General features: G+C 40.3%; 3 protein-coding genes across 6 annotated transcripts in view; 2 read left to right on the top strand and 1 right to left on the bottom strand.

Annotated features, from left to right (window-relative positions):
• grin3bb (glutamate receptor, ionotropic, N-methyl-D-aspartate 3Bb) overlaps positions 1-3,487 on the top strand; it is a 55,587-nt gene extending 52,100 nt beyond the window's left edge. Inside the window, exons 8-9 of the mRNA XM_059342045.1 lie at positions 794-861; positions 954-3,487. Of these exons, the coding sequence (XP_059198028.1) occupies positions 794-861; positions 954-1,731 (846 nt within the window). The 3' untranslated portion in view covers positions 1,732-3,487. The remainder of the gene's footprint in view (positions 1-793; positions 862-953) is intronic.
• A 3,452-nt stretch (positions 3,488-6,939) lies between these two features.
• Positions 6,940-20,206, bottom strand: tmem259 (transmembrane protein 259). Of its 2 annotated transcripts, none has more exons than XM_059341376.1 (12): positions 19,830-20,206; positions 17,353-17,731; positions 15,608-15,913; positions 14,857-15,040; positions 13,492-13,602; positions 12,976-13,098; positions 12,730-12,830; positions 12,434-12,491; positions 12,073-12,156; positions 11,526-11,658; positions 11,138-11,237; positions 6,940-10,382 (listed from the first exon to the last, which is right to left on the bottom strand). In XM_059341376.1, the coding sequence occupies exons 2-12, from the start codon at positions 17,572-17,574 to the stop codon at positions 9,588-9,590; spliced, it is 2,217 nt and encodes a 738-aa protein (XP_059197359.1). In that variant the 5' UTR covers positions 17,575-17,731; positions 19,830-20,206; the 3' UTR covers positions 6,940-9,587. The 2 variants fall into 2 exon arrangements, with proteins under 2 accessions (XP_059197359.1, XP_059197360.1); XM_059341377.1 differs by having other exon boundaries at positions 14,911-15,040.
• An 834-nt stretch (positions 20,207-21,040) lies between these two features.
• The window catches only part of med16 (mediator complex subunit 16), an 11,311-nt gene continuing 5,807 nt past the window's right edge, over positions 21,041-26,544 (top strand). Inside the window, exons 1-8 of one of the 3 annotated variants that reach the window (XM_059341068.1) lie at positions 21,041-21,228; positions 22,468-22,652; positions 23,269-23,376; positions 23,470-23,639; positions 24,388-24,669; positions 24,751-24,900; positions 26,141-26,246; positions 26,334-26,489. In XM_059341068.1, the coding sequence (XP_059197051.1) occupies positions 22,514-22,652; positions 23,269-23,376; positions 23,470-23,639; positions 24,388-24,669; positions 24,751-24,900; positions 26,141-26,246; positions 26,334-26,489 (1,111 nt within the window). In that variant the 5' untranslated portion in view covers positions 21,041-21,228; positions 22,468-22,513. Of the gene's footprint in view, positions 21,239-22,467; positions 22,653-23,268; positions 23,377-23,469; positions 23,640-24,387; positions 24,670-24,750; positions 24,901-26,140; positions 26,247-26,333; positions 26,490-26,544 lie in introns of those variants that run through there. The other 2 variants (XM_059341067.1, XM_059341069.1) reach the window with 2 other exon arrangements.

Genomic DNA, 26,544 nt, shown 5'->3' with positions numbered 1-26,544 from the left:
GGTTCAGGTTCTGAAGGGTTCTTAATGGGGGTTCAGGTTCTAAAGGGTTCCCAGTCGATGTTCAAGTTCTGAAGGGTTATAAATGAAGGTTCAGGTTCTGAAGGGTTCTAAATGGAGGTTCAGGTTCTGAAGGGTTCACAATGAAGGTTAAGGTTCTCAAGGGTTCTCAGTGGATGTTCAGGTTCTGAAGGGGTTCTCAGTGAAGGTTCGGATTCTAAAAGGTTCTCAGTAGATGTTCAGGTTCTACAGGATCTAATTGAAGGTTCAGGTTGTGAAGGGTTCTCAGTGGATGTTCAGGCTGTGAAGGGTTCTAAATGGAGGTTCAGGTTTTCAAGGGTTCTCAGGAGATGTTCATGTTCTCAAGGGTTATAAATAGAGGTTCAGGTTCTGAAGGGTTCTTAATGGGGGTTCAGGTTCTAAAGGGTTCCCAGTGGATGTTCAAGTTCTGAAGGGTTATAAATGAAGGTTCAGGTTCTGAAGGGTTCTAAATGGAGGTTCAGGTTCTGAAGGGTTCACAATGAAGGTTAAGGTTCTCAAGGGTTCCTAGTGGATGTTCAGGTTTGGGAGGATTCTCAGTGGATTTGCTTGTTCTCAAGTATTCTCAGTAGATGTTCAGGTTCTGAAGGGTTCTCAGTGGATGTTCTGGATCCTAAAGATTCTCAGTGGATGCTCAGGTTCTCAAGGATTCTCAGTTTAGGTTCGGGTTCTCAAGGGTTCTCACTGGATGTTCAGGTTCTAAAGGGTTCTGAGGATGTGTCCTGACGTCGTCTTCCTGTTTGTGTTTGTCTGACAGAAGATCCACCGCGCTCTCAACATGACGTATGAAGATGTGAAGCGGCAGCGATTAGAGAAAGAGAAGAGGTTCGTCACAGGAGGATTCTGGGAGAAAATAAAAACATGTTTATTTGTTTGTTTATTTGTTTGTTAAAACAGATGTTTATGTTTCTGTTCAGTTGTAACCTGGAGAAGTCTCAGCCCCCCCCGGGCCCCCCGGCCCCGCCGCCCCCCGGAGCCTCAGCCAAGTGGAACAACGAGGCCAGTAAGGACGCCGCCGCAACCGCCGCTGTGAAGGACGCCCGAGACTTCAAACGAGTCCACTTCAACCTGGAGACCCTGAACACCCGCCGCCTGCTCGCTCGCATGGCCACTTCGGAAGCCAAGGTGGGCGGGGCCAAACCAGAGAGTGACGGGCCCCCCAGACCGAAGGCGGGACCAAACAGCAGACTGTGTGAGAACGGAGGACCAGCGGCTTCACTCGCCAGCCTGGTGCTCGCCATGCCCTCCTCCTCCAAACCCAAACCCTTTGCCCCTCCCCCTGTTGCTGTAACCACGCCCCCTGCCGTTGTTGCCCCTCCCCCTAAACCGGTGGACCCGCCCCGGCCCGGCGAGCTGCAGGAGCTGCAGGAAGAGATCGAACAGATGAGGGAGAGGCTGAGGACCGCGCTCGCCAGGAGGGCCGAGATCCAGACCACTCTTTCCACACCTGCTGACACGGTGACAAACAACCCGTCGACAGTGACAACAACAACAACAACAACAACAACAACAACAGCAACAGAAGCCCCGCCCACTGCCCCTCAAACTGCCCCGCCCACTGCCCCGCCCACCACCGCCCCAGTGACAACACTCCCCGCCAATACAAAGTGCGTCACGACCATGACGGACCCGCCTCACAAAGTCCTGTCCAAAGTCCGGCCCTTCCACAGCAGACTGACCAATCAGAGGAGGTGATGCTCTCTGCACAGGTCACATGACCCTTTGCACACAGCGGCCATTTTAAACGGGTGAAAGCATAAATAAAAAAAAACCCGATCAGGTCGTTCTTTTACTCTTCAAACATTTCTATGATCGCCACGTTTGTCCTGCTGTCACTCACACGCTCCTCCGCTCTGATTGGTTGTCGGTCTGTTCAGAGAGGTTCCAGACTGATGTGATGTCAGGATGCTAGGAGCTATCAGTGAATCTGAAATATTTACATTTATAAAAAGAAAACTTGAGAAGCAGCTCAGTCCCCTGCAGAGAGACCAAGGAAACAGACCAGAAAACACATTCATAGAAACGTTTCTACATTATCTTAAACCCAAACAGAAGATCCATAAAACATCTTTAATTAATGACAATCTATAAAGTTTAAATATGAATGTGATGAAGTGTTTCTTAAATATTCAGCTGACAACATTATTTCATAAATTCTGCTCCATTCTTTATTTAAAATCCTGATTAATAATGGGGTCATACAAATGATTTTTATTTTCTGTATATTCAGGGTTAATTTAAGGGCTAATTCAGGGGATTTATGTGTGATAGTCAGAGAATAAAATATAATAATTGATGTCACATTTGATAACATTTGATAACAGTAGAATTATGCTTTAAAATGTCCTTAAAAATCCAGAGACATATTTTTATACATTTGGTAAATGAACTCTTTGGTTTGTGACGAATTAAAGCAGCAGACTGTTTAAAATGGCCGCTGTTTGGACTTTAGTGACTTCCGGTGGACAAACAGGACGCAGCAGCATGGCAGCTCTGCTCACTGACTGGAGCCTCTGAGGACTCGAAAAAACTACAGCAAGTAAACGCACCACCAACAGAACAACAGAACTGATGCTGTAGGAGCAATAAATTGTTGATGTCGAGAAAAGTGATGAAAGTTTAAAGGGAAACGTTGGTGTTTTTGATCATGTTTTTAAATCAGAGTGAAGAAGCTGCGTTCACACTGCAGACTAAAGTTTTATTTTGCTCAGGTGTGACTCTGTTTTATCTCACTTCAGGACCAGGTGTGGGTCAGTTCAGGAAGGTTTTATAGAAATAGAATATATAGAATATAAATAAGCTTGTGGGGTCATCAGGTGCTCTGTGTGAACGCAGCTCTTCAGTGTGAGTGTTGTGTTCGTTTGTGATTCTGTAAATAAATATCCCTCCCTCTGTACAACAGTGAAGCCAAAATATTAAACTGGTGATGTCATTTGGAGCCAGAATCAGAACCATCAGAGCACAGCTGTTAATCACAACATCACAGTCCCGTTTTATAGAGTCAAATAACTGATTAAAACCAAACTGATCATAAAAAATAACACTTGAACAACAAATTTGGTGGTGGGGTTTATAACCTATACTGCAGCTGGCCACCAGGGGGCAGTCCAGATGTTTTGGCCTCACTTTTTATATGGAAGCTGTAAGGTTGTCACCATAAATGTTCTAAAAACACTGAATATGTCATATTAAGATCCATTCAGTACAAAACAATGAGTTTCTTATTTAATTTGATTATTGTTATTATCAGCTGTCATGCAGATCAGACTTTATTTCTCTGAGGGGTTTGACCCATCAGGGTCTAGCGTAAAATAAAAACACCAAAGTTTCCCTTCAGGAACGTTAAGAATCATCATCTGTCAATAAAGGTGCAGATTTGTTTGTTTAACCCAAAAATCTGTGTTCAAATGTGTTGTTTCATGAATAAAGAAGGTTTTTAATGGTTAGTTTAAAAACCACAAAACATTAAAACCAGCCCAGAATTTTTATTCCACTTCTATATTTCTTTCACACAAATAATACATTAAAGTATGATTGATTTTTGTAAAAAATTGTCAAATTTTAAAATGCCTAAAAATGCTTAAAATTGGATATTGAATATATTCTGTTGATACACATAGTAGCATAGTTTGTCGAAAAATAGCGTAAAAAACACCATATTATGGGATGTCCAAAAATGACCTTCCCAAAAAAAGTCATACTATACTATGTCGATTTTTGTCAAAAATGGTCAAAATTCAAATTGCCGAAAAATACCCCAAAATTGGTCAATTATAGTCTGTTGTTACATATTAGAGCATATTATGGCGAGAAATGACAGAAAAACATCATATAATTGGATTTCAAAGAATTACCCTTCCAAAATATTTCGGCAAAAAACATTTTGACAAAAAATATTTGTCAAAATGGTCAAATTTGAAAATGCCTAAAAATGCCCAAAATGGCCTAATTTTGGTTTGTTGATACATATAGTAGTATAGTTTGTCCAAAAATAGCGTAAAAAAACACCATATTATGGGATGTCCTAAAATGACCCTCCCCCCCAAAAAAGTCATACTATACTATGTCGATTTTTGTCAAAAATACCCCAAAATTGGTCAATTAAAGTCTGTTGTTACATATTAGAGCATATTATGGCGAGAAATGACAGAAAAACATCATATGATTGGATTTCAAAGAATTACCCTTCCAAAATATTTTGATTTTTGTCAAAATGGTCAAATTTTAAAATGCCTAAAAATGCCCAAAGTGGCCTAATTTTGGTTTGTTGATACATATAGTAGTATAGTTTGTCCAAAAATAGCCTAAAAAAACACCATATTATGGGATGTCCAAAAATGACCCTCCCAAAACAAAGTCATACTATACTATGTCGATTTTTGTCAAAAATGGTCAAAATTCAAATTGCCGAAAAATACCCCAAAATTGGTCAATTATAGTCTGTTGTTACATATTAGAGCATATTATGGCGAGAAATGACAGAAAAACATCATATAATTGGATTTCAAAGAATTACCCTTCCAAAATATTTAGATTTTTGTCAAAATGGTCAAATTTGAAAATGCCTAAAATGGCCTAATTTTGGTTTGTTGATACATATAGTAGTATAGTTTGTCCAAAAATAGCGTAGAAAAAACACCATATTATGGGATGTCCAAAAATGACCCTCCAAAAAAAAGTCATACTATAGTATGTCATAGAAAGACATGATCACATTTGTTATGACTTTATAGGACAGTCATTAAAAAAGTCAAATGTTTCAAGGTCTTTATTGTGATGTCACAACAACCACAGAAATTATGGAAATCAAACATTTCCCTCCATCAATGCTCATTAAGTGTATATAAGAAGAAAATCATTCAAGTAAGATTAACAAAATAAATACAAATATGTGTACTAGTAACATATAAAAAACAAAATAATGCTTTTGTTTGAGGTAGCCCTTATTTGCAGAAATAATAAACAGATATAAACTATAAAGGATTAAATGCACATTCATTATTAGAACTAATAAATAAATAAAATGTAAGTTGACGATGTCAAATTGATGAGCTCAGAAGCGTCCCTGAGCCTGGTGGTGTGGACCAGAAGCAGCATGCAGACTGTGAATTGTCTCCTGCAGAGATGACAGAGTATCCTGGAGTCCAAGTTAAAGCTCCTCAGCGTGCAGAGGAAAAAGAGTCAGTATCTCTCTGTCTGAGGAGCGTCCTTCTCCCTGTCATTGTATACTAGACCATGAGAAATGTTAATAGAGTATGCCATAAAAACTGGCATTGTGTTACGTGTAATAAAAAATGTTAAACCATACTATGCCCTATAGTATGACCTCAAAAACATCATCGTATAATATGTTGATAATAGTATGTATGGTATATCCAAGAATATAAAGAACAAACATTTTATAGTAAAATGTTACTAAACCCAAAATTTGGGGTAAAAAACATCATACTATTAGCCAACAATTTTCAAAAAAAGGTAATCAAATTTTAAAATGCTAGAATTGGCTCAATTATAGTCTCTATATATTAGATACATGTAGTAGTATAGTTTGTCCAAACGCACACACACACTCCTAGAGGAATCCTTTATTTCTTTATTTGGGCTCCTGTTGGTGCGTGCATTGGATGCTCATTTAAAAAATGGTCAGATTTTAAAATGCCTAAAAATGCTTAAAATGGGTCAATTATACTCTGTTGATTCATGTAGTGGTATAGTTTGTCCAAAAATAGTGTAAAAACACAAATTATGCAATGTCCAAAAATGGCCCCCCCAAAAAAAGTCATACAATTGCATGTCGATTTTTGTCAAAAATGTTCAAATTTTGAAATGCCTAAAAATGGTCAAATATATTCTGTTGATACATGTGGTAGTATAGTTTGTCCAAAAATAGCGTAAAAAAAACACCATATTATGGGATGTCCAAAAATGACCCTCCAAAAAAAAGTCATACTATACTATGTCGATTTTTGTCAAAAATGGTCAAAATTCAAATTGCAGAAAAATGCCCCCAAAAGTCATACTATATTATGACACAGAATTTCTTTGTCTAAACTGATAAAAAATTAGGGAATATTGTTTTTTACATTTTCACTTAAAGTAAAATATTTACTTTTCTCTCGAATTTCACTTTCATTTTGCACTAAATGTCGTTATTAAATAACAAAATACTTTTACTTTAATTTGTTTAGCATTTAATTCACACAAAACAACAATAAACTTCACCATGTGCTCGTTTCATATAGAATATTTATTTACTCAACTACAAGAAAACATATTTTATTAAATATGAAATGACCCGTATCCTGCCATCCATCACAAACTGTACGGAGGAACGAAGCTGCCAAAACAAAAAACAAATACAAGACTTTTTAAATAAATATTCCATCTAATGTACCAAAAATAATATTAAAAACAAATGTATGCATTGATTGATAACATATTAGTATATTAGTTTTATTTTATTTCTTTAGTTTTGCATAAATCCTTATTCTGGTATTTTTGTTTTTATTATTATTATTAATAATAATAAATGGTTCTGTTTGCATTTTCATTTCTATGTATTTCCCCAAACTTATTTATTTCTTATTATTACTTATTATTTTCTTTAAAATATAAATAAATAAAAGGGAAACAGCAGAGTAGATAATAGGGGAACAAATCCAAATGTAGGTAAATAAAAAACCCCAAATTAAAACAAATATCAATACATCATATATAATCAAATAATTAATGTCTGTATTCATTTTTAACATTATTTTTGGTACATTAATTTGTTTTTGTTTTTATTTTGTAGCTTCATTTTGTCACATGAGTTTCATGGCATAAAAAATATCAGGAATTATTCTTAAATATTTCGGTTACTGACTGATTGGTGACGTGTGGAACAGAAAGGACTCACAGAGCTGATGGTGTGCACTGGTTTTACTGGTTTTACAGTTAAATACAGTTAGATGAGTTTCAGGCTTCAGATCAACTAATGAGGCTACAGTCATCCAGCAGAGAGGCACGAAGAAAAAAATAAACCTGGCCATATGTCTGTGATGTCACACTTCAGGCTCCGCCCCCTCACAACACACACAGACATCTGAAAAAAACAAACAAACAACAACAAACAGCTCACTGCTGATCACCTGGTTCACGGTGCGTTCAGGTGACTCCTCTGGGGTTACAGGTCATGTGACTCATCAGATAATAGATCAATACTCAATCATATCTGATCAATCTCACGCATTTCTAAAATATCAACTTTATTTTCTGAAACTTCTGTTGGATGTGTTACTGTACAACAATATAGATCACTGTACAAATAATAACATGTTAAATTATAATATATTATGGTTAATATATATATATATATAAGTATATTTATAATATATATAATTTTATGTTCTGTGTGCAGGTTTGTTCGCTCTGCTCCGTCACTTTATGAACGTTTTTACTGAAATGTAATAAACCCTTTGAGGTGACACGATGAGAGTCAACGGCGACATTAACCAGCTGATGAGGAGCACCTGAACGCACCGGCAGACATTTCTGCCTTCGGTCCCCTGAACGCATCACAGTGACAGGCCACGCCCTCTGGCGGGAGGCGGGGCCTGAGGCGTGACGTCATATTGCACAACCAATCATCTCGCTTCACTGCCGACGTCTCTGAAGCGTCCACAGACAGTCTGAGGATTATTGATTATTGATAAGGCATCCATTCTGACAGGAAGTCCTGACCCATCAGTCCGACGCTCCAAAACCACTTTCTGCGCTCAAAGAGTCTTTTTCTTCAAAATAAAAGCAGATGGAAACAAAAAAATAAAAATCAACACAGTTTTGTGCTTCAGTCTGTCAGAATCAGGGCTGATCAATAACTGATCGTGTCTGTCTCACTGGTTCCTGTTGGAGACAGGAAGGCTGGGGATGTTTTGGTGTACAGAAGAAGAGACATCAGGCGGATACATTCACTGCTGGTTTGAGTCTCAACACGAAGATTTAATAAAGAAAAGATTTCAACAAACTGAAGATCCTCTCAATTATTGATTTTTATAGAAACTGGAGGCCTCTTTATTTGGAATTATTTTATCTGCAGCTGAAACTATTACTCATTAATTAATCAATCAGTGAATTGGCAGAACATTTAAAGCACAGCTTTTTATTTATTTATTCTTTAAAAGTTTTTATATCACTCTGTATCTTCCCAGTCGTCTTAAGGAATCCAAATATTTGGTCCAATATGTTTCAGCATTAAAATGTTATTTTCCCAACAAGCCCTTGTGAAACTTTCCCCCACATGACCTGATGTACAGTCATGGAAAAAATGATTAGATCACCTTGTTTTCTTCAGTTTATTGTTCATTTAATGCCTGGTACAACTAAAAGTACATTTGTTTCCATTGTTTTCTTGATAATAACCAAAATCATGATCAAGAAAACCATGGAAAATGTCTAGATATCAGCTCTTAAATTAAACTCTTATCAGCTATTTTTGTTGTTAACATTATATTTGTCCAAACAAATGTACCTTTAGTTGTTATAATTATAATATAATAGATATTAGAGAAAACAAGGGTGGTCTAATCATTTTTTCCATGACTGTAGGTTTGTGTTGCTACATATATCTCCAGATGGCGTGTCGGTGCGTTTCCTGTTTGGAGAAGCAGAGTGCAGATTGTCCTGCTGTGGACGCCACTTTAGTTCAGATCAGAGACACAAAGTTACACAACACAAACTCACTAACAGCTCCTAAAATGACCATTTCTGTCAAAGGAGTCTGGTGGCTTCGAAGAGAGTCGTATGTTCTGCTGTGGACGGGCTGCAGATGAATAGGAAAAAAAAAATTAATATCAGTTTAAATGTATGTTATATTTATAACATTTTCTCCTCTTTACCTTGCTGTCAGACGGATCTCTCTGACAGGAGCTGAAGCCGTTATCTATTCTCTCTTCAGGGCCACCAGACTCCATTGACAAAAACGTGAATTTTAGCCGACAGAACACCAGAGTGGCTGTATGTTTGTGTTATTGTGTGACTTTCAGATCTGAACCGACGTGGTGTTCACGGCAGGATATTCTGAGCTGTGATAAACAAACTCAGCTCAGCTAATGCTAATGTTCACAGCTAACTGTGGCAACACACGTCACTTTCTGCTGAATGGATGTTTCAACACAGACGGCCTTTAAATAGTTGATTAGTTATCTTTTTTATTTGTGACAGAAGGTTTTTTCATATTTGTGACAGAAGATTTTTAATCACTCTGGGTTTCTGTCCCCACGACCGGTTTGTTTTTCATTTTTCTCAAAGTAATAAATCACTTTAATCATGTGACCCCACAGATGAATCATGTGACCTCCTGTGGGGCCCCGACCCTCAGGCTGGGACACTCTGAACTCACCAGTCAGTCAATCAATCAAATATTTGTTTCAATAAGAAATAAAAACGTGTGTTTGACTGGTTCAGATGGAGGATTCTACTGTTGGGTCAGTGATCGGCTCCTGATCGGTCACTAATCAATCACCCTGATCAGCTGACGGACTGAGGCACCTGTCAGGACTACATCTGGACTCTCAGGACGGGCTCTGTCTGCTGTCCCAGTCTCTACCTGGACTCTGTGAGGGGGGGCAGTCTGTATGTGGGGGGGTCGGCTCCGAGGGCCCCACCTCCTCTGAGGGCCCCACCTCCTCTAAGGGCCCCACCTCCTCTGAGGGCCCCACCTCCTCTGAGAGCCTCACCTCCTCTGAGGGCCCCGCCTCCACCACCTGCAGCCCTCTGATTGGAGTGCCGGATGGAGGATCAGCTCCTCCTGCTGTGGTTTTAATTTCAACTGAAACAACATTTGGATCCATTTCTCCTCCTCCTTCTCCTCCTCCACCTCCTCCTGCTGCCGCTGCTGCACCTCCTCCTGCCATCCAGAACTCAGCCACCACACTGACCTCTGCTGCTCCTGCTGACCCCTGACCTCCAGAGGCCCCTCCTCCGTCAGCAGCATGGGGGGAGGAGTGCTGGCTGGAGGAGGACAGAGCTTCAGTGATGATGGCGGCTGTCTGAGCAACCCAGTTCAGCTCCGACCTCACGTCCCCTCCTGCTGCTGCTGCTGCTGCTGCTGCTGCTCCTGCTGGTGCTGTGGAGGAGGAGGAGTGTGGATCAGGTTGAGGTCCAGGCTGGGAGGAGGTGTTGTCAGGTCCTGGTCCTCCTGCAGCAGCAGCAGCTGCAGCACCACTGTTGTTGTTGTTCAGGTTGTCCTGCAGGGCCGTCTGGTTGTTCTGACCCGCCTGCTGGTTCTGCAGCAGCATCTCCTGGATCCGAATCTGCTGCAGGATGGCAGGAAGCTCGTAGTGGTGGAAGAAGTAGATCATGGAGTGCTGCAGGTGAAGAAGAAGAGTAGTGGGATGTTAGTGACCTCTTAATGGTCTCAACAGGTTCACACGTCATGTGACACAAGAGAAACACTGGAATGCTTATTTGGCGACAGTTTAAAATGTATACTGCAAGTTTTTCCTATCAGCCTATCAACAATAAATATAATTTTATAAATGAAGCCTCTAAAGTTCAAACATGTTTTAACCCTCTGAACCCCATCATCTCATCAAAAAGTATGCATTCTTTAAGTAGTCGCCAAAAATCCACCGTTTATCGTAGAAAGAAACCATAAAACACATGCATTATGGTCGGAGTTGAGCTTTCCAACAGTCCTTGAACTGATGATACGTTACAAAAGTTTACATTAGAAAAAGTAACCAAAACAAATCTTTAAATTATGATATTTCTGTCAGAATCTCTTTATGTGTTATAAGGCGTTTGACTAGATTCTGAAACACACAGGCATGTTGTTCCCACTTCTAGCCATGATTGTGCTGATTCCATAGAGCTGCCGGACTTATAGATTTTATATATTTTTCATATATTGCAGTGAAAATCAAAACCACAGTGAGTAAAATGCAAAAATAGCAAAAAACGCCCTAAAACAGCTTGTTGGGGTTAATCCAGACTAATAGAACTCATTCAGATCATTTGAGGTTTGCTGTTATGTAACAACAGTGCTTTTATTTTTTTTAAAAATGCCTTCCTGGTATATAATGATGATGAAGATGATGAAGATGAAGATGGGGGTTCTGACCTGGATGAAGAGCCAGGAGGTGACCAGGGCCAGGCTGCTGTACTGACCGTTGAAGCGGTAGTGATAGGCGTAGAAGGCAAAGTGATAAAGATAGAAGAATCTGAGGAACACAAAGTCATCCATTCATTATTAATCATATCATTATAAATTTAAATTATCTTCACAGTTTAAATTTCACTAAATTACATTGATGCCATCCCATAGTTCAGACTGTAACTTCTTATTAATATTTAGATATGTCACATTAACAAAGAAATTAAACCATGAAATCCTTAAACCTGACAGTTAATTTAAAATAAAGGACTGTTTCCTTTGATTGGTCCAGCACTGTGCCTGTGTGGCTTTAACTGAGCCAATAGTGTGAGCTGCTGTTGGTCATGTGACTCACCTCAACCAGTGGCGCTTGCTGGTGTTGGTGTGGCAGCAGATGGCGTCGTACTGATCGGCCAACCAGACGATGAGGATGATGTAAAAGGCCGTCGTCGTGTCGTTGAAGAACTCCGACATGATGGCCTCCATGCCTAATGACAGGAAGTGACATCAGCAGGTCAGAGATTAACTTTTACAGCTGTACAAAACCTCCAACCAATCACAGGCTTCAGATCAAAGTCTGTCTGCTAAAGCTGCTGGAACCTGACAACCTTGACTCTTGACTGTCCAGACTTGAGGATTGACTGCCGAGACTTGGGACACTTGACTGCCTAGACTTGGGACACTTGACTGCCTAGACTTGGGACACTTGACTGCCTAGACTTTGGACACGACTGTCTAGACTTGGGACAAAACTGTCTAGACTTGAGACACGACTGCTTGGACATGACCATCTGTCTCTTGATAATTAAGACTAGATTTCGGCCTTTGACTGCCTCGACTTGGGACTCGACTGCCTGGACTTGAGACTTTGACAATCCCAAGTTTCCAGGTTGTGGACTTACCAACGAGAGCCAGGATGACGGTGAGCAGAGGGGCTGCTGGGAAGGCAATGGTCATGTTCATCTCCAACATCTGAAGAAGATCCACTGCAGGGGGGACAGACCGAGACCACATCAACACACAGCTGATGGTTTCCTGACGTTCTTTATACATTCTGTACTCACTAAAGTTCTCTGTTCAACAAGTGTTAAATGGGGCCATATATTTCCCCCTTTATATTATTTATTTTAACTGGAAATCAGACATTTTTAAGTTATTAAAGATTCAGACTGGACTGAACTGGACTGGCCTGGACTAGAGAGGATTACACTAAACAACAACAAAGTGGTCTGGACCGGATGTGAGGTCTCAGAGGAAACTGACCGATGAAGACGAAGATCTGGTGGTGAGAATATCTGAGCAGCATGGACACTGACAGAGTCTGAAAAGACAAAACATCAAAAAGAATCTTAAATCTTCATTCAAATGAAATGGATTCAGCTTTTGTTTGGTTTCCCCTCTTTCTTTTATAGAAAAAAAAAACTCTTGCTGTCATCATACTTATTTATTAAAGTATAAACTTTGAGTTTCCTTTATTAAAAAGATAAAAAGATTAAATTCACCAGTTTTCACAGCAGACTTTAATAAACACTCAGCTGATATGAACCATAATGACTTACGAATATGACCATGATGACGAAGGCGGCCAGGTACGAGGTTCTGGCCATCCACATACTGACGAAGCGGTAATGTTCTCCAGAAACCACGTTCCTCAGGAACCCTGCAGAGAACCACACTGATGACTTACAGGTCAACAACCACCTCCAACTTCAGTTTGGTAATTGGTAGGGCATTGGAAGAACTCGGGTTAGGTAATATATTTATTTCTATTTAACCTTTGAACTTCCTCTATCTGTCTTCATTACCTTTGTTCTCCTCGTTCTCAGCGAGCGCCTTCACGCTGGACATCAGGATGTCGTCGTAGCCCAAAAACTCGTCCAACAGAAAACGACTGAAGCCGTCACCAAAACACTCGTCCTTCATCGGATCTAACAGGTGTACACATTTCATCACAGATGTTAAAGTGACGTGATTGTGAGACAGACAGGTGTTAAAGTGACGTGACTGTGAGACAGACAGGTGTTAAAGTCATGTGACAGAGACAGACAGGTGTTAAAGTGACGTGACTGTGAGACAGACAGGTGTTAAAGTCATGTGACTGTGAGACAGACAGGTGTTAAAGTCATGTGACTGTAGGACAGACAGGTGTTAAAGTCATGTGACTGTAGGACAGACAGGTGTTAAAGTCACGTGACTGTGAGACAGACAGGCGTTAAAGTCATGTGACTGTGAGACAGACAGGCGTTAAAGTCATGTGACTGAGAGACAGACAGGTGTTAAAGTCATGTGACTGAGAGACAGACAGGTGAAAGGTGTCTCACCCAGAGTGACGACCATGACGGGGATGTTGAGTCTCTGTCTGGTGCTCTGAGACAGACGCAGGAAGCCGTACTCCAGAGAATACTCCACGATGTACTCCTCCTGAGGCCACACTGACACAACAACAACAACAACATCAGCAACAAACACACAGCCTGTCAACAGGTTAACAGCTAAACTTGATTCCACAATATATAATATTTAAATATTCTGAGCAGTTTGATTGACATTTCTTGAACTGCACCACAAAAAACATGACTTAGGAAAATAACTTTAAACAGATATCTGTTGCAAATGAACTCTTCTAATGCAGTTTTTTAAGTGTATAAATTGTGCCACATGCTTTAAACAAAAAAAATATTATGTTATTATTATTGGTCCTAGTGAAAAGGTGTTTGATGGAGCAGTGACAAAGAGTATGATGAGTTTCTGTATGTCACATCTTTTTCTGGTTAAAGTTCATTGAGACTCTGCTGCCACCTGCTGGTTTGATGGAGAATCTCAATTCAGTCGATCAGTGATGAACACAAACTACACAGTGGACCACAGAGTCATCCTGTGTGACAAATGCATCAGCCAGGAAAAATAAGTCCTCAGTTGTTCCCACTTCTGGCCACAATTGTGCCGACTCCATTAAGCAGCAGGACTTACAGATTTGATCTACATTTTACATGTTGCTGGGAAAAACTAGGACACACTGAGGAAAATCTAACTATCCCACTGACATATAATTTCTTTAAAAGATCGCCACACACTGTTTAATGTAGAAAGAAACTCTAAGAACAGGTATTATCGTCTGAATTTGAATGTTGACTGTCCATGAACAGATCATAGGTTACTAATGTTTCCGTACAAAAAGTAACCAGAACAAGGCTTAAAATTGTGAAATATCGGTCAGAATCACTTTGTATTACATTTCTTATTTAAAATGAGTCCAAAAATAAAGTGTTTGGAATAATTACATCCTGTTAAAAATGTTAAATTCTGCTCCTCAGCGACACTGTGAAGCCATGATTGATTCTGCTGAGATGAAAGGTCACAAATATTCACTGAAGATCTGTTTACACAGAGCAGAGAGGAGAGGACAGGAGAGGTTGGAAACATGGAAATAGTTCAATGACCCATTGGCCTAATTATCACAGATAATATTCATCAATAAAATGAATTTAACTTTGACCTGACAGCTTTAAATGTGCTGCAAAATGTTACGTTACAAATAGACGTGAGTGGAAAAATAAATATATTCACTGATGAATTTACAGTCAGTTATCTCCTGCTGTGTTCCCTTCTGGTCTTATTTGAAGCAGGAGGAGGAGGAGGAGGAGGGAGAGGAGGAAGAGGAGGAGGAGGGGAGGAGGAGGGTTTACCTGCTCTGGTCATCATCTCCAGCTCAGACACTGAGTCCTGCAGTGGCTGCATACCTTTAGTGGTCTGGCTGAAGGAGACATCCTGGCTGTCGTTCACTCCTCCTCCTCCCCCTGCTCCTCCACCTCCGCCAACACCTCCTCCAATCAGAGACGGCTTCAGACGAGGCTCGATGTCCAGCTCAAACTGCAGCAGAAAACAGAGAGAACGAGTCAAAACTCCCAACGACCCCTAATGACTCTTGCCAACTCATTATGACTCCTTGGGACCCCTGCTAAGACTTTGACCCCTGCTGACTCCTTATGACCCCTGCGGACTCCTTATGACCCCTGCGGACTCCTTATGACCCCTGCTGACTCCTTATGACCCCTGCGGACTCCTTATGACCCCTGCGGACTCCTTATGACCCCTGCGGACTCCTTATGACCCCTGCGGACTCCTTATGAGTCCTGCTGACTCCTTATGACCCCCGCTGATTCTCTGACTCCTGCTGACTCTCTATGACTCCTGCTGACTCTCTATGACTCCTGCTGACTCTCTATGACCCCTGCTGACTCTCTATGACCCCTGCTGACTCTCTATGACTCCTGCTGACTCTTTATGACTCCTGCTGACTCTCTATGACTCTTGCTGACTCCTTATGACCCCTGCTGACTCTCTATGACCCCTGCTGACTCCTTAAGACTCTCTATGACTCCTGCTGACCTTACATGACCCAGTGGACAGAATTAAATCCGTGCCTTCACTGCTCACCTGCACTGAGCTGTTGTCAAACATCTCCAGGGTCATCTCCTCCTCATCCTCCTCTTCCTCCTGCAGCGCTGCCAGGCTGAGCCCCGCCACTCCTCCTGCTCCCGCCTCCTCAGCCTCCAGCTCCTCCTGAAGGCCCGTGGAGTCGTAGTACTGCAGGAAGACAGGGGCTCGGCTGGAGTTCCTCTGGATCTCCACCCGCAGGATGCCGTCACGAGGCCAGCGCTCCCTCACCGCCTCCAGACAGTTGATGGGCGACCGAGAGAAGGCGATGTGGATGTAGGCGAGGATGAAGAGGACGAAGAGCGCCTGACCAGGAGCACAGAGGAGTTAATACTGTGACTTACATGATGTTAGGCTTATTAAAAATCTCAGCAGTCTCTATCATGACTCAGCAATCTGTTGCATCACTGTGGCTACATTTACACTGCAGGTCTTAATGCTCAATTCAGATTTTTTGCTCGGATCGGATTTTCTTTTTGTTTGGCTGTTCACATTAGTGTTTAAATGTGGCCTAAATCAGACTCCAGTGTGAACTGCTCATGGTCAAGAACTGACCCCATGACCCCGCAGAAGAACAATAACGACGTCACACGCAGCACGCTGTGTACAGAGCAAGGAGTGTAATAATCAATTGTTTTATCACAGCGTACGAGTGACTGAGGTCACACTGGTAAACATCAGACCTGGATCTGATTTAGGATCACATATGAAAAAGGCCCAGTTCTAATTTGAAAAAAAAAGGGATTCCATGTGATTTGTGCTGTTCACATCTGAGCCACTTTTGCCTGCAGTCTGAATGTAGCCTAAGTGTTTGCTGAGAAAAGCCTGGAGGTGTGACTGCTGTTAATCTGATGGAGCAACACAAACTCTGGACTTCCACACCCGACTCCATTCACAATCCTGTTAATTTAATCCTCATTCCCGCAGATTGGACACGCCTACTGCATTTATAGGAACATTCTGTTGTTTTGCAGTTAGTTTTTTTTTATGTTGTCCACAGAGTAGGGCTGAGCGATATATCGATACGAAAGATATATCGATATATTTTTAATTGTGATATGGAATAAGACCATATTGCATATATCGATATAGTTATTTTTTTTCCATTTTTTTAATATATAAATGCTGGCCTTACTAGGGTTTGTCATATTTAGTTATTTGGTAATGTTCATTATTCTTTTTTTCATACAAATATATTTATTTCAGAAAAAGATTGACTTGTTTTATTTCATAGGCTATTTTTATTCAATATATTTTCTTTTAAATGTCACTTTGATTAAAAGAAAATGTGCTTTGAGCTTTGATTAAAAAAAAATGTACTCCTGTTGTTACACAGCATTTATGTTCACTTAAATAAACGGTTTCAATAAAACTACATGTGATATATCATATTTGACTCTGACTGAACATTTGCTCTCACTTTGCAATAAAAATATTGAGATATATATCGTATTTCGATATTAAGCCTAAATATATCGGGATATGACTTTTGGTCCATATCGCCCAGCCCTACCACAGAGCAGACTTTGGTATAATTGTTCCTTACAGCTCTAGTTAGAAATCCAAAGTTAGCTAACATGATGAAAGATTTAAGAAATGATTATGAATGATAATGGTAATCTTGATCACCATGACCTCATATATCATATCACAGCTTTCTCTGTGGTTACCCCACACAATCACTCCATCTTCTCTGTATAAAACATGTTTCACACCTTGTGTTCTATATAAGACACGTTTCTTACTTTGAGCAGGACGAAGAACTCAAAGACTCTCCTGAAGGACGGGGGAAACAGCCGGGCGTATGTGACAGCCATTTTGAAAAAGAGGGCGTGGAAGAGGCGGTCCCGGACATTGATCAGAGGGTTCTGGTTGATGTTGGGGTTTCGGATCCTGTTGGGTCCCATGTTGTTGTTGTTGTTGTTGTTCAGAGGGACGTTGTTGTTGTTGGCCTGGTTGTCAGACATGATTTCTGTCTCTGGTTTATTCAGCTCACACTGCACAAACAAACAGCTGGTTCTAGGTGAGCATGGCTGCTGGCACGAGCCCTCAGAGTGAAGGTAACCGCTGACCTCAGGTCAGCTGATGAGAGCTGATGGACTCAACTTCTTCACACAGACGACACTAAAAGTGGATCAATGAAAAACTTTGATTAATGAACTCATCTTTTCAGAAGTTTATAGAGTCATTTAGTGACACTTTTACTGATTAATGATAGAGTTCCTCGGGCAAGTAAAGAAACAGTTCAGCGCAATACAGGAACGCAGTGGAGCGCAACAAAGAACGTGGTGTAATGCAGAGAAGAAACGCAGTAGAGGACAGTAAAGGAACGTAGTAGAGGACAGTAAAGGAACGCATTAGAGGGCAGTAAAGGAACGCATTAGAGGGCAGTAAAGGAACGCAGTAGAGGGCAGTAAAGGAACGCAGTAGAGGGCAGTAAAGGAACGCATTAGAGGGCAGTAAAGGAACGCAGTAGAGGGCAGTAAAGGAATGAGGTAGAGGGCAGAGTGCAGTAATCTGAAGTAAGAAAAATGTTTTGTTTGTAAAACATGTGAAAAGAGGGCAGAACGTAGAACCCTGCAGGTTCTCTCAGGGTCAGGTCAGGTTCTGCATCGTGAGAATAGATTTATGGCTCAAGTGTTACAATTGTTCTAATCTGTTTCACTTCTGGATCATTCAGATCCGGCTGAAGTAGTATCTCTCATGTTATGTGTTCATATAGAGTATATACAGTACTATGCTAAAAAAGTATTAGGCAGGTGTGAAAAATGATGAGAAAAATGTATGCTGGTTTGACGGCAAAGGGTGGTCACACCAAATATTGATTTGATTTAGATTGTTCTTCTGTTCACTCACTTTGCATTTTGTTAAGTGACATTATTATTTTTGAAATAAATCTCTTTTTTTACAGCATTTTTCACACCTGACTAAAACTTTCGCACAGTATACTGTTTCATATCTATATGTGCATCAGAAACATGAAGTGTTTATAGACAGTATACATGTATATTTATGTGTATCAGAGAACATGTAGTGTTTATATACAGTATTTATGTGTATCCGAGTACATGTACTGTTTATATACAGTATTTTATGTGTATTAGAGTCCATGTAGTGTTTATATACAGTATATTTGTGTATGTGTGTGTAGCAGAGTATTTTTAGTGTTTATAAACCATATTTATGCATATATGTATGTGTATCAGAGTACATGTTTTGTTTATAAATAGTATATTTGTATATTTTTGTGTATCAGAGTACACGGTGTGTTTATATATCATATATTTTTGTGTATCAGAGTACATGTAGTTAATAAACAGTATATGTATGTGTATCAAGAGTACATGCAGTGTGTATATACAGTATATATATATGCATATTTATGTGTATCCAAGTACATGTAGTGTTTATATACTATATATGTATATTTATGTGTATCAGAGTACATGTAGTGTTTACATACAGTATATTTGTGAATGTATATGTATCAGACAACAAGTAGTGTTAATATACAGTATATATGTATGTGTATCAGAGTACATGTAGTGTTTACATACAGCATATTTGTGAATTTATATGTATCAGACTACAAGTAGTGTTTATATACAGTATATATGTTTATGTATGTGTATCAGAGTACATGTTGTGTTTACATACAGTACATATGTATATGCATGTGTATCAGAACATGTGTTTACATACAGTATACATGTATGTTTATGTGTATCAGAGTTGTTTACATATAGTTTATTTGTGTATTTATGTGCATCAGAGTATATGTAGTGTTTAAATACAGTATATTTGTGTATTTATATGTATCGGAGTACATGTTGTGTTTACATACAGTATATTTGTGTATTTATATGTATCAGAGTATATGTAGTGTTTATATACAGTATATTTGTGTACTTAGGTGTATCAAGAGTACATGTGGTGTTTACATACAGTATACATGTATGTTTGTGTATCAGAGTTGTTTACATATAGTATATTTGTGAATTTATATGTATCAGAGTAGATGTAGTGTTTATATACAGTATGTTTGTGAGTTTATATGTATCATAGTTCATGTAGTGTTAATAAACAGTATTTATGTATATTTATGTGTATCAGAGTAGTTTTTGGGGCCTGCTCTCTCTGCAGGTAAACAGCTAACGTTATTAACTCTTTACGTCTCCGTGCTAACATTAGCGCTGAATTAGCATGTAGCTCTGTGTATTACCTGTTATTTGCCCCGCAGCTGTGTGTCCATGCTAACGGCTCCTCCTCCGTGTTTTCTTGTAACAAACAAACAAACAAATAAATAAACACTCGGACTCGGAGACGCAGCGGCTAGCCGGTTAGCACTATTAGCACATAGAAAGATGTCGCTAAATTAGCGGCTAATGCTAATTAAGCTGTAATGGAGCAGCGGAGTTAGCTGGCAGCTAGCAGCTAGCGGGTCCTCTCCGCGGCGTCATCGTAGAGTTACCGAGCGGACTCCAGGCGGTGAAAGTGGGAGCTAACTGGGAGCTAACGGAGGCTAACGGAGTTAGCAGTAGACTGACGGCTGCTGTTATGAGACGGAACTACAACCAGAGCGGAAATACGGGTCCTGATGTTTAGTGCGTCTACACCCTGAGGAAGGTCTGCCAGGAGCCCTGCCGCGGCAATCTGCGTTTGACATCATCTCTACGAACCTGAGAGGGTGTAAACAGCAATACATCGCACAGTTAGAAAGAAGAAGAAACGAGTTACAGAAAGATAAACAATGCAAAAAATAAAATAGAAGTAAATAATATTTAAAAAATGAAATAGAAGAATAAATAAATGGAAAAGAATGAAACAAAAACAAATAAATAAGTAAAACAGACGCAAAATTACATATTAAAGACATTAAACGCAGTGCACATGTTGGCAGTCTTCACAGCTTTTTGGTTTTGTGGACAGGAGAGAGTTGAGATATACTGTTCAAACTCTGACTTCAACAGAAATAAATTGGGGTTTTTTTACTTGAAAACTTACAATTGTTTATGTGGTATTTGGCAAAAAGAAAAATTAAATTTATAAGAAAATATGCATCATCATCCTTTTTTTGTGATCACAACCTGAGAAGGTGTATCATCATTTTAATCGATTCAACACATATAGAAGTAACTGTGACACCCTTTATTACATAATATTTATTGGAGGACCCTAAAAGTCTTTGCTCAGGGATAACTTACCACACTTCATCTGTAGGAGTGCCCCGCTGGCGCCATGTTGCAAAGACACTGTACAGAAAAAAGACAAACACTGAGATGATTGTTAAAAAAAACACACAGCACTGAATATGAACCAAGTAAAAACAGCTTTTCATCCAAGACTTTTAAATCACGTGTTACAGTTAATTTCGATATTTTACAGACCGGCACATGCAGAGGCAGCCCTGTGACCGCGGGGTCCTGACGCGTTGTTGAAGTGAAGAGCGGTGGACGGTTTGTTTGTTTGTTCCTCCAGAGAACATTAGAGTTATTATTTATCTTATAATCTGAGGAACAACAGAAAGAAAGTATTTATGTTCATATTCTTCTTCTTAAGGATTCGTTGTCAAGAAAACGGATTTATTGTATTTTATCTGCGTCCCCGGAGCTGACGTCAAAGTAAGAGAAGGTAGCAGAAAACAGCTAAATATAATCTGTTAAATTAGATTAAATCTGAATGGAGTCTGGTTACATTTACTAATAACTAAATATATATTTAATAGCTGAAATATGAATGGAGTCTGCTTACATTAACTCAACTCAATATCTGTTAAATTAGATGGAATATGAATGGAGTCTGGTTACATTTACTAATAACTAAATATCTGTTTAATAGCTGAAATATTGGAGTCTTGTTACATTTATTAATAACTAAATATTTGTTTAATAGCTGAAATCTGAATGGAGTCTGGTTACATTTACTAATAACTAAATATCTGTTCAGTAGTTGAAATATTAATGCCATTTCTCACCATTTTCCATGGTTTTCTTGATAATGATTTTGGTTATTATCAAGTAAACCATGGGAAATGTCTAAATATCTATAGCTTTTTAATTAAACTCTTATGAGCTATTTTTGTTGTTATTGTTATATTTGTCCAAAGAAATTAACCTTTAGTTGTAACAGCCATTAAAATGAACAAGAAAAATTAAGAAAACAAGGATGGTCTAATAATTTTTTCCATGACTGTATCATCCGTTAAATTAACTGAAATCTGAATGGAGCCTGGTCACATTTACTCAACTATGTACCAGTTTAATTAGCTTAAATGTCAATGGAGTAGAGTATGTTACACAAACACATAACTAAATGTCTTTTGAATTAGCTGAATTCTTAATAGAGTCTGATTGCATTCACTCATAACTAAATATCTGTGAAATTAGCTGAAATATTAACAAAGTGTGGTTACATTAATAACTAAATATCTGTTAAATCAGCTTCAATCTGAATGGAGTCTGGTTACACTAATTAAACTTAATATTTGTTAAATGAGCTGAAATATAACTGGAGCCTGGTTACATTAACTCAACTAAATATCTGAAATATTAATGGACTCTGGTTGCATGTATTCATAACTTAGTAACGTGACAGTTAACTGTTAAGTTAACTGAAATCATAATGGAGTCTGGTTACATTTGGCACACACTTTGTGCACAGAGCTGCTTGAATCTACAGCCAGATTGTTGGAAAAATATCACCTTAAATTCAGTGTTTTTCAAGTCCTTTTTTTAGTATAATCAACCTGTGTTATTCTGATGTTCTAGACAGGAGTTTGTGAAAAAACTAACTCTTAAATCTGTCAAATTATTTTGTATCACCTGTCTCCAGCTGTGAGTCACCTGTGTGTCTCTCTCCAGGTGAGGCGTCCTGCTGGCCTCCAGCTTCTTCTTCTGTGGTTGAAACATGGAGCTGGCCTACGTGTGTGAGTGGGAGAAACGTCCCAAGAGCACCCACTGTCCCTCCATCCCTCTGGTGTCCTCCTGGTCCTGCAGGAACCTGGTGGCCTTCACCACAGACCTGAAGAGCGAGGATGACGACAAAGGTAACAACACACGTAATGTTTTGGTGTGTTTACCAGAGCCCGACTGATATGGGATTTTAAGATCGATGCCAATAGTCATTTTAGAGAGGAAAAATGAATCAACCAATAAGGTGGGCGAAATCGTAATTTTTTGAGGTGGAATAAAATCTGACTTATTTTTGTGGATGGTACACTGATTTTTTTTCGCCACTCTGCAAATTACCAAGAGAACTACTTTCTCAAACATAAAACTTTATAAAAAAATATTTAACATGTTATATTTTATTATACATTATACAAACAATGCATTACCTTTCCCCGGCAATTATATAAATGATAACTGAGAAAATAAATAGGTAGGAATAAAACAAACAGCTAAATAAACATCATTACTGTTCAGTTTCAGTCGGACTATAAAAAAATGAATAGCCGAAACCATTTCTAAATCACGCCAAGCTGGGGTTTTTTTGTATTTTATATTGTGTAAAAAAAGTTTCTATAGCGTCACATATCGGACACCATATAGGCCATTAATATCTGTCAATAAATATAATATCCTTTCTTTCCCTGCGTGTTTACAAACATTTTCCTCTGTGTGTGTGTGTGTGTGTGTGTGTGTGTGTGTGTGTGTTTCCAGATGTGAGTCACATGATCCACATCATCGACACTGAGCACCCCTGGGACGTTTACTCCATCAACTCTGGACACACTGAGGTCATCTCCTGTTTGGAGTGGGACCAATCAGGTGAGCTTTACACTCACAGGGACACAAGTATTGATCACTGAGAGTTTGTTTATCTGTTTGTGTGTTTATTGATCAGTCTGTTTGTGTGTTGAGGTTCGAGGCTGCTGTCCGCAGACGGAGATGGTCAGATTAAGTGCTGGTCGATGTCGGATCACCTGGTGAACAGCTGGGAGAGCGTCCTGTCCAGCTCTCTGGACGGAGATCCCATCGTGGCTCTGAGTTGGCTGCACAACGGCGTCAAGCTGGCCCTGCATGTCGAGATGGTAACACGACTAACACACAGACGCATACATGTGAAATATATAGAAACATACAGTCATGGAAAAAATATTAGATCACCCATTTTCCTCAGTTTCTTGTTCATATTAATGCCTGGTACAACTAAATGTACATTTGTTTGGACAAATATAAAAACAACAAAAATAGCTGATAAGAGTTTAATTTACGAGCTGATATCTAGACATTTTCCATGATTTTGTTGGTAATAACCAAAATCATTATGAATAAAACCATGGAAAATGGCTGGTGGCGTAGATCATGACGTAGAGACGTAGAACATGACATAGATCATGACGTAGAACATGACATAGAACATGACGTAGATCATGACATAAATCATGACGTAGAACATGACGTAGAACATGACATAGAACATGACGTAGAACATGACGTAGGACATGACGTAGATCATGACGTAGAACATGACGTAGAACATATCTAGACATTTTCCATGGTTTTGTTGATAATAACAAATCATTATCAAGAAAACCATGTTAAATGTCTAGATACCAGCTCTTAGATTAAACTCTTATCAGCTATTTTTGTTGTTTCTACCTTTAGTTGTACCAGCCATTAAAATGAACAAGAAACTGAAGAAAACAAGGGTGGTCTAATATTTTTTTCCATGACTGTACCTGTCAGGTGTTGAGTTCATGTCATATATTCACCTCTAGTCGCCTGCTGTCTGACAGTAATCAGGTAAATAAATAAATCACATGTTCATTGTTTCAGTCGGGTTCTACGAACTTCGGTGAGAAGTTTTCTCGGGTGAAGTTCTCTCCGTCTCTGACGCTGTTTGGCGGGAAGCCGATGGAGGGCTGGATGGCGGTGACGGTGAGCGGTCTGGTCACCGTGTCTCTGTTGAAGCCGGGCGGCGCTCTGCTGACGGCCAGCGAGAGTCTCTGCCGGCTGAGGGGACGGGTGGCGTTGGCCGACATCGCTTTCACCGGAGGAGGGAACATCGTTGTGGCAGCGACTGACGGCAGCAGCTCATCCCCGGTCCAGTTCTACAAGGTCAGGACCAGAACCCGGTTGTCATGGTAACCTCTGACCTTTACTGGTTCAAGTAATAATAAACATGTTCTCTGTGTTCAGGTGGTTGTTAGCGTGGTGAGCGAGAAGTGTCGCATCGACACCGAACTGTTACCGTCTCTGTTCCTGCGCTGCACCACCGACCCTCTGAGGAGGGAGAAGTACCCCGCAGTCACTCACCTCAAGTTCCTCACCAGAGAGAACTCTGAACAGGTAACCAGGGAGAACCACAGATACATTTACACAGATAACAGGGGAGCAATAGAGAGAACTCTGAACAGGTAAACGGGGGGAACCAATAGCCCCTTTCATAGTGCCGTCCCGTAAATGTCCCGCTATATTGCTGGAAAAATCTATGCCGGCTTTCCACCTTAGGGCGTTCATAGTGATCCGGCGAAGGCAAAGTGATATTCTGCCCTTTCATAGTGCAGTCTGGCGTCGAGGAACGAGGCGGGAGGAGACGATTTGATGACAGAGCCTTTGCAGCAGCAGCCCCCAGACTCTGGACCTGCCTCCCCTCCACATCCGTGCAGCGCAGTCCCTGAATGTTTTTAAGTCTCACTTGAAGCCCTGCCTCTTTTCTCTTGGCTTTGATTAAAGTTTTCCTCTGGCAAGTGCTAGGGAATAGTGTCCCCTAGTAATCTCTCAGTGCCTTTAAAATTATCCCTTCTTTTAATTTATTTTAACTCTTGCAGGCAATGTCTTTTAACCCTTTTTGTTTCTTTCACCTTTGTCAATCCTGTATTTTATTGCACTTTATGCACTTTTATGTGAAGCACTTTGGAAATGCGCTATAGAAATAAATTTGACTTGACTTGAGCAGCAGTGCTGCACAGTTAGCTCTGCAGCAGTACAGTGTGTACGTGCAGCAGCAGGATGTGTTCACTTAGCGACTTCCGTTTGTTTACAACAAGCACCGGACACTGTGCACAGTTAGTGAAGCCGGTTTGTTTACAATAATCGGTGGGGCACTGTGCACAGTTGGCGACGGTGGCCACAGTGAGCAGTGATTGGATGACTCTCGGACCCAGTGGGAGGTGTCTGTTAGACGTCACGCGCGACGTCAAATATCCCGATTCCCCCCGATGTCCCGTTCATTGTGGTCCCGCCTCCAACAGTCCCACCAATGTTCCTCCTCTGTGACCTCTGGAGGAACATTGGTGGATCATTTGATCCGGGCATCCCACTTCTGGCGCGTTCATAGTTCGAGGAGAGATGTTACAGAGCCGTAAATGTCCCGGCATGAAGCAGACCTATGAAAGGGGTTAAGAATAAATTTACAGAGGTAACTGGGGAGAACTAGAGATAACTCTGAACAGGTAACAAGTACAAATAAAGAAATTCTGTTGTGACAGATCTTAGAACAGTAGAACATGAAGAACAGATCAGAGTGAACTTGGTTACACAGAACCAGTTCAACCAGAGAACCTGACAGAACCTTTTTGTGTTGCAGGTTCTGCTGTGTGCGTCCAATCAGAGCGGCAGCATCGTGGAGTGTTGGTCTCTGAGGAAGGAGGGACTTCCTGTCAACAACATCTTTCAGCACCGGTCACCAGTCGGTAAGACGCCACATGGTTAAACTGGTTCTAACTGAGGGTCACAGTCAGTGTTGGATGTTTGACCTCTGACCTCCCTCCTGTGTCCAGTCGGGGAGAAGCAGCCGACCATCCTGAAGTGGAGGATCCTGACGACCACCAACGATCTGGAGCGAGTGTCGGCGGTCGCTCTACCCAAACTGCCGATCTCCATCTCCAACACCGACCTGAAGGTGGCGTCAGACACCAAGTTCTGTCCCGGACTCGGTGAGGACTCCGACGGTCTGTCAGATGAGTCAGTAGCCGTCTCTCCACCACCAGG

Source organism: Centropristis striata, chromosome 9 (genome assembly GCF_030273125.1).
Source record: "Centropristis striata isolate RG_2023a ecotype Rhode Island chromosome 9, C.striata_1.0, whole genome shotgun sequence".
In the NCBI taxonomy this organism is placed as follows: Eukaryota; Metazoa; Chordata; class Actinopteri; order Perciformes; family Serranidae; genus Centropristis; species Centropristis striata.
This window is presented reverse-complemented; position numbering and strand designations above follow the sequence as displayed.

Coding starts and splice junctions, on each gene's coding strand:
- tmem259 (XM_059341376.1), bottom strand. CDS start 17,574: ATGTCTGACAACCAGGCCAACAACAACAACGTCCCTCTGAACAACAAC. Junction 12,492..12,729: donor TCGTCATCATGGTCATATTC/GTAAGTCATTAT, acceptor TTGTCTTTTCAG/ACTCTGTCAGTGTCCATGCT. Junction 11,659..12,072: donor CGTCATCCTGGCTCTCGTTG/GTAAGTCCACAA, acceptor TCCTGTCATTAG/GCATGGAGGCCATCATGTCG.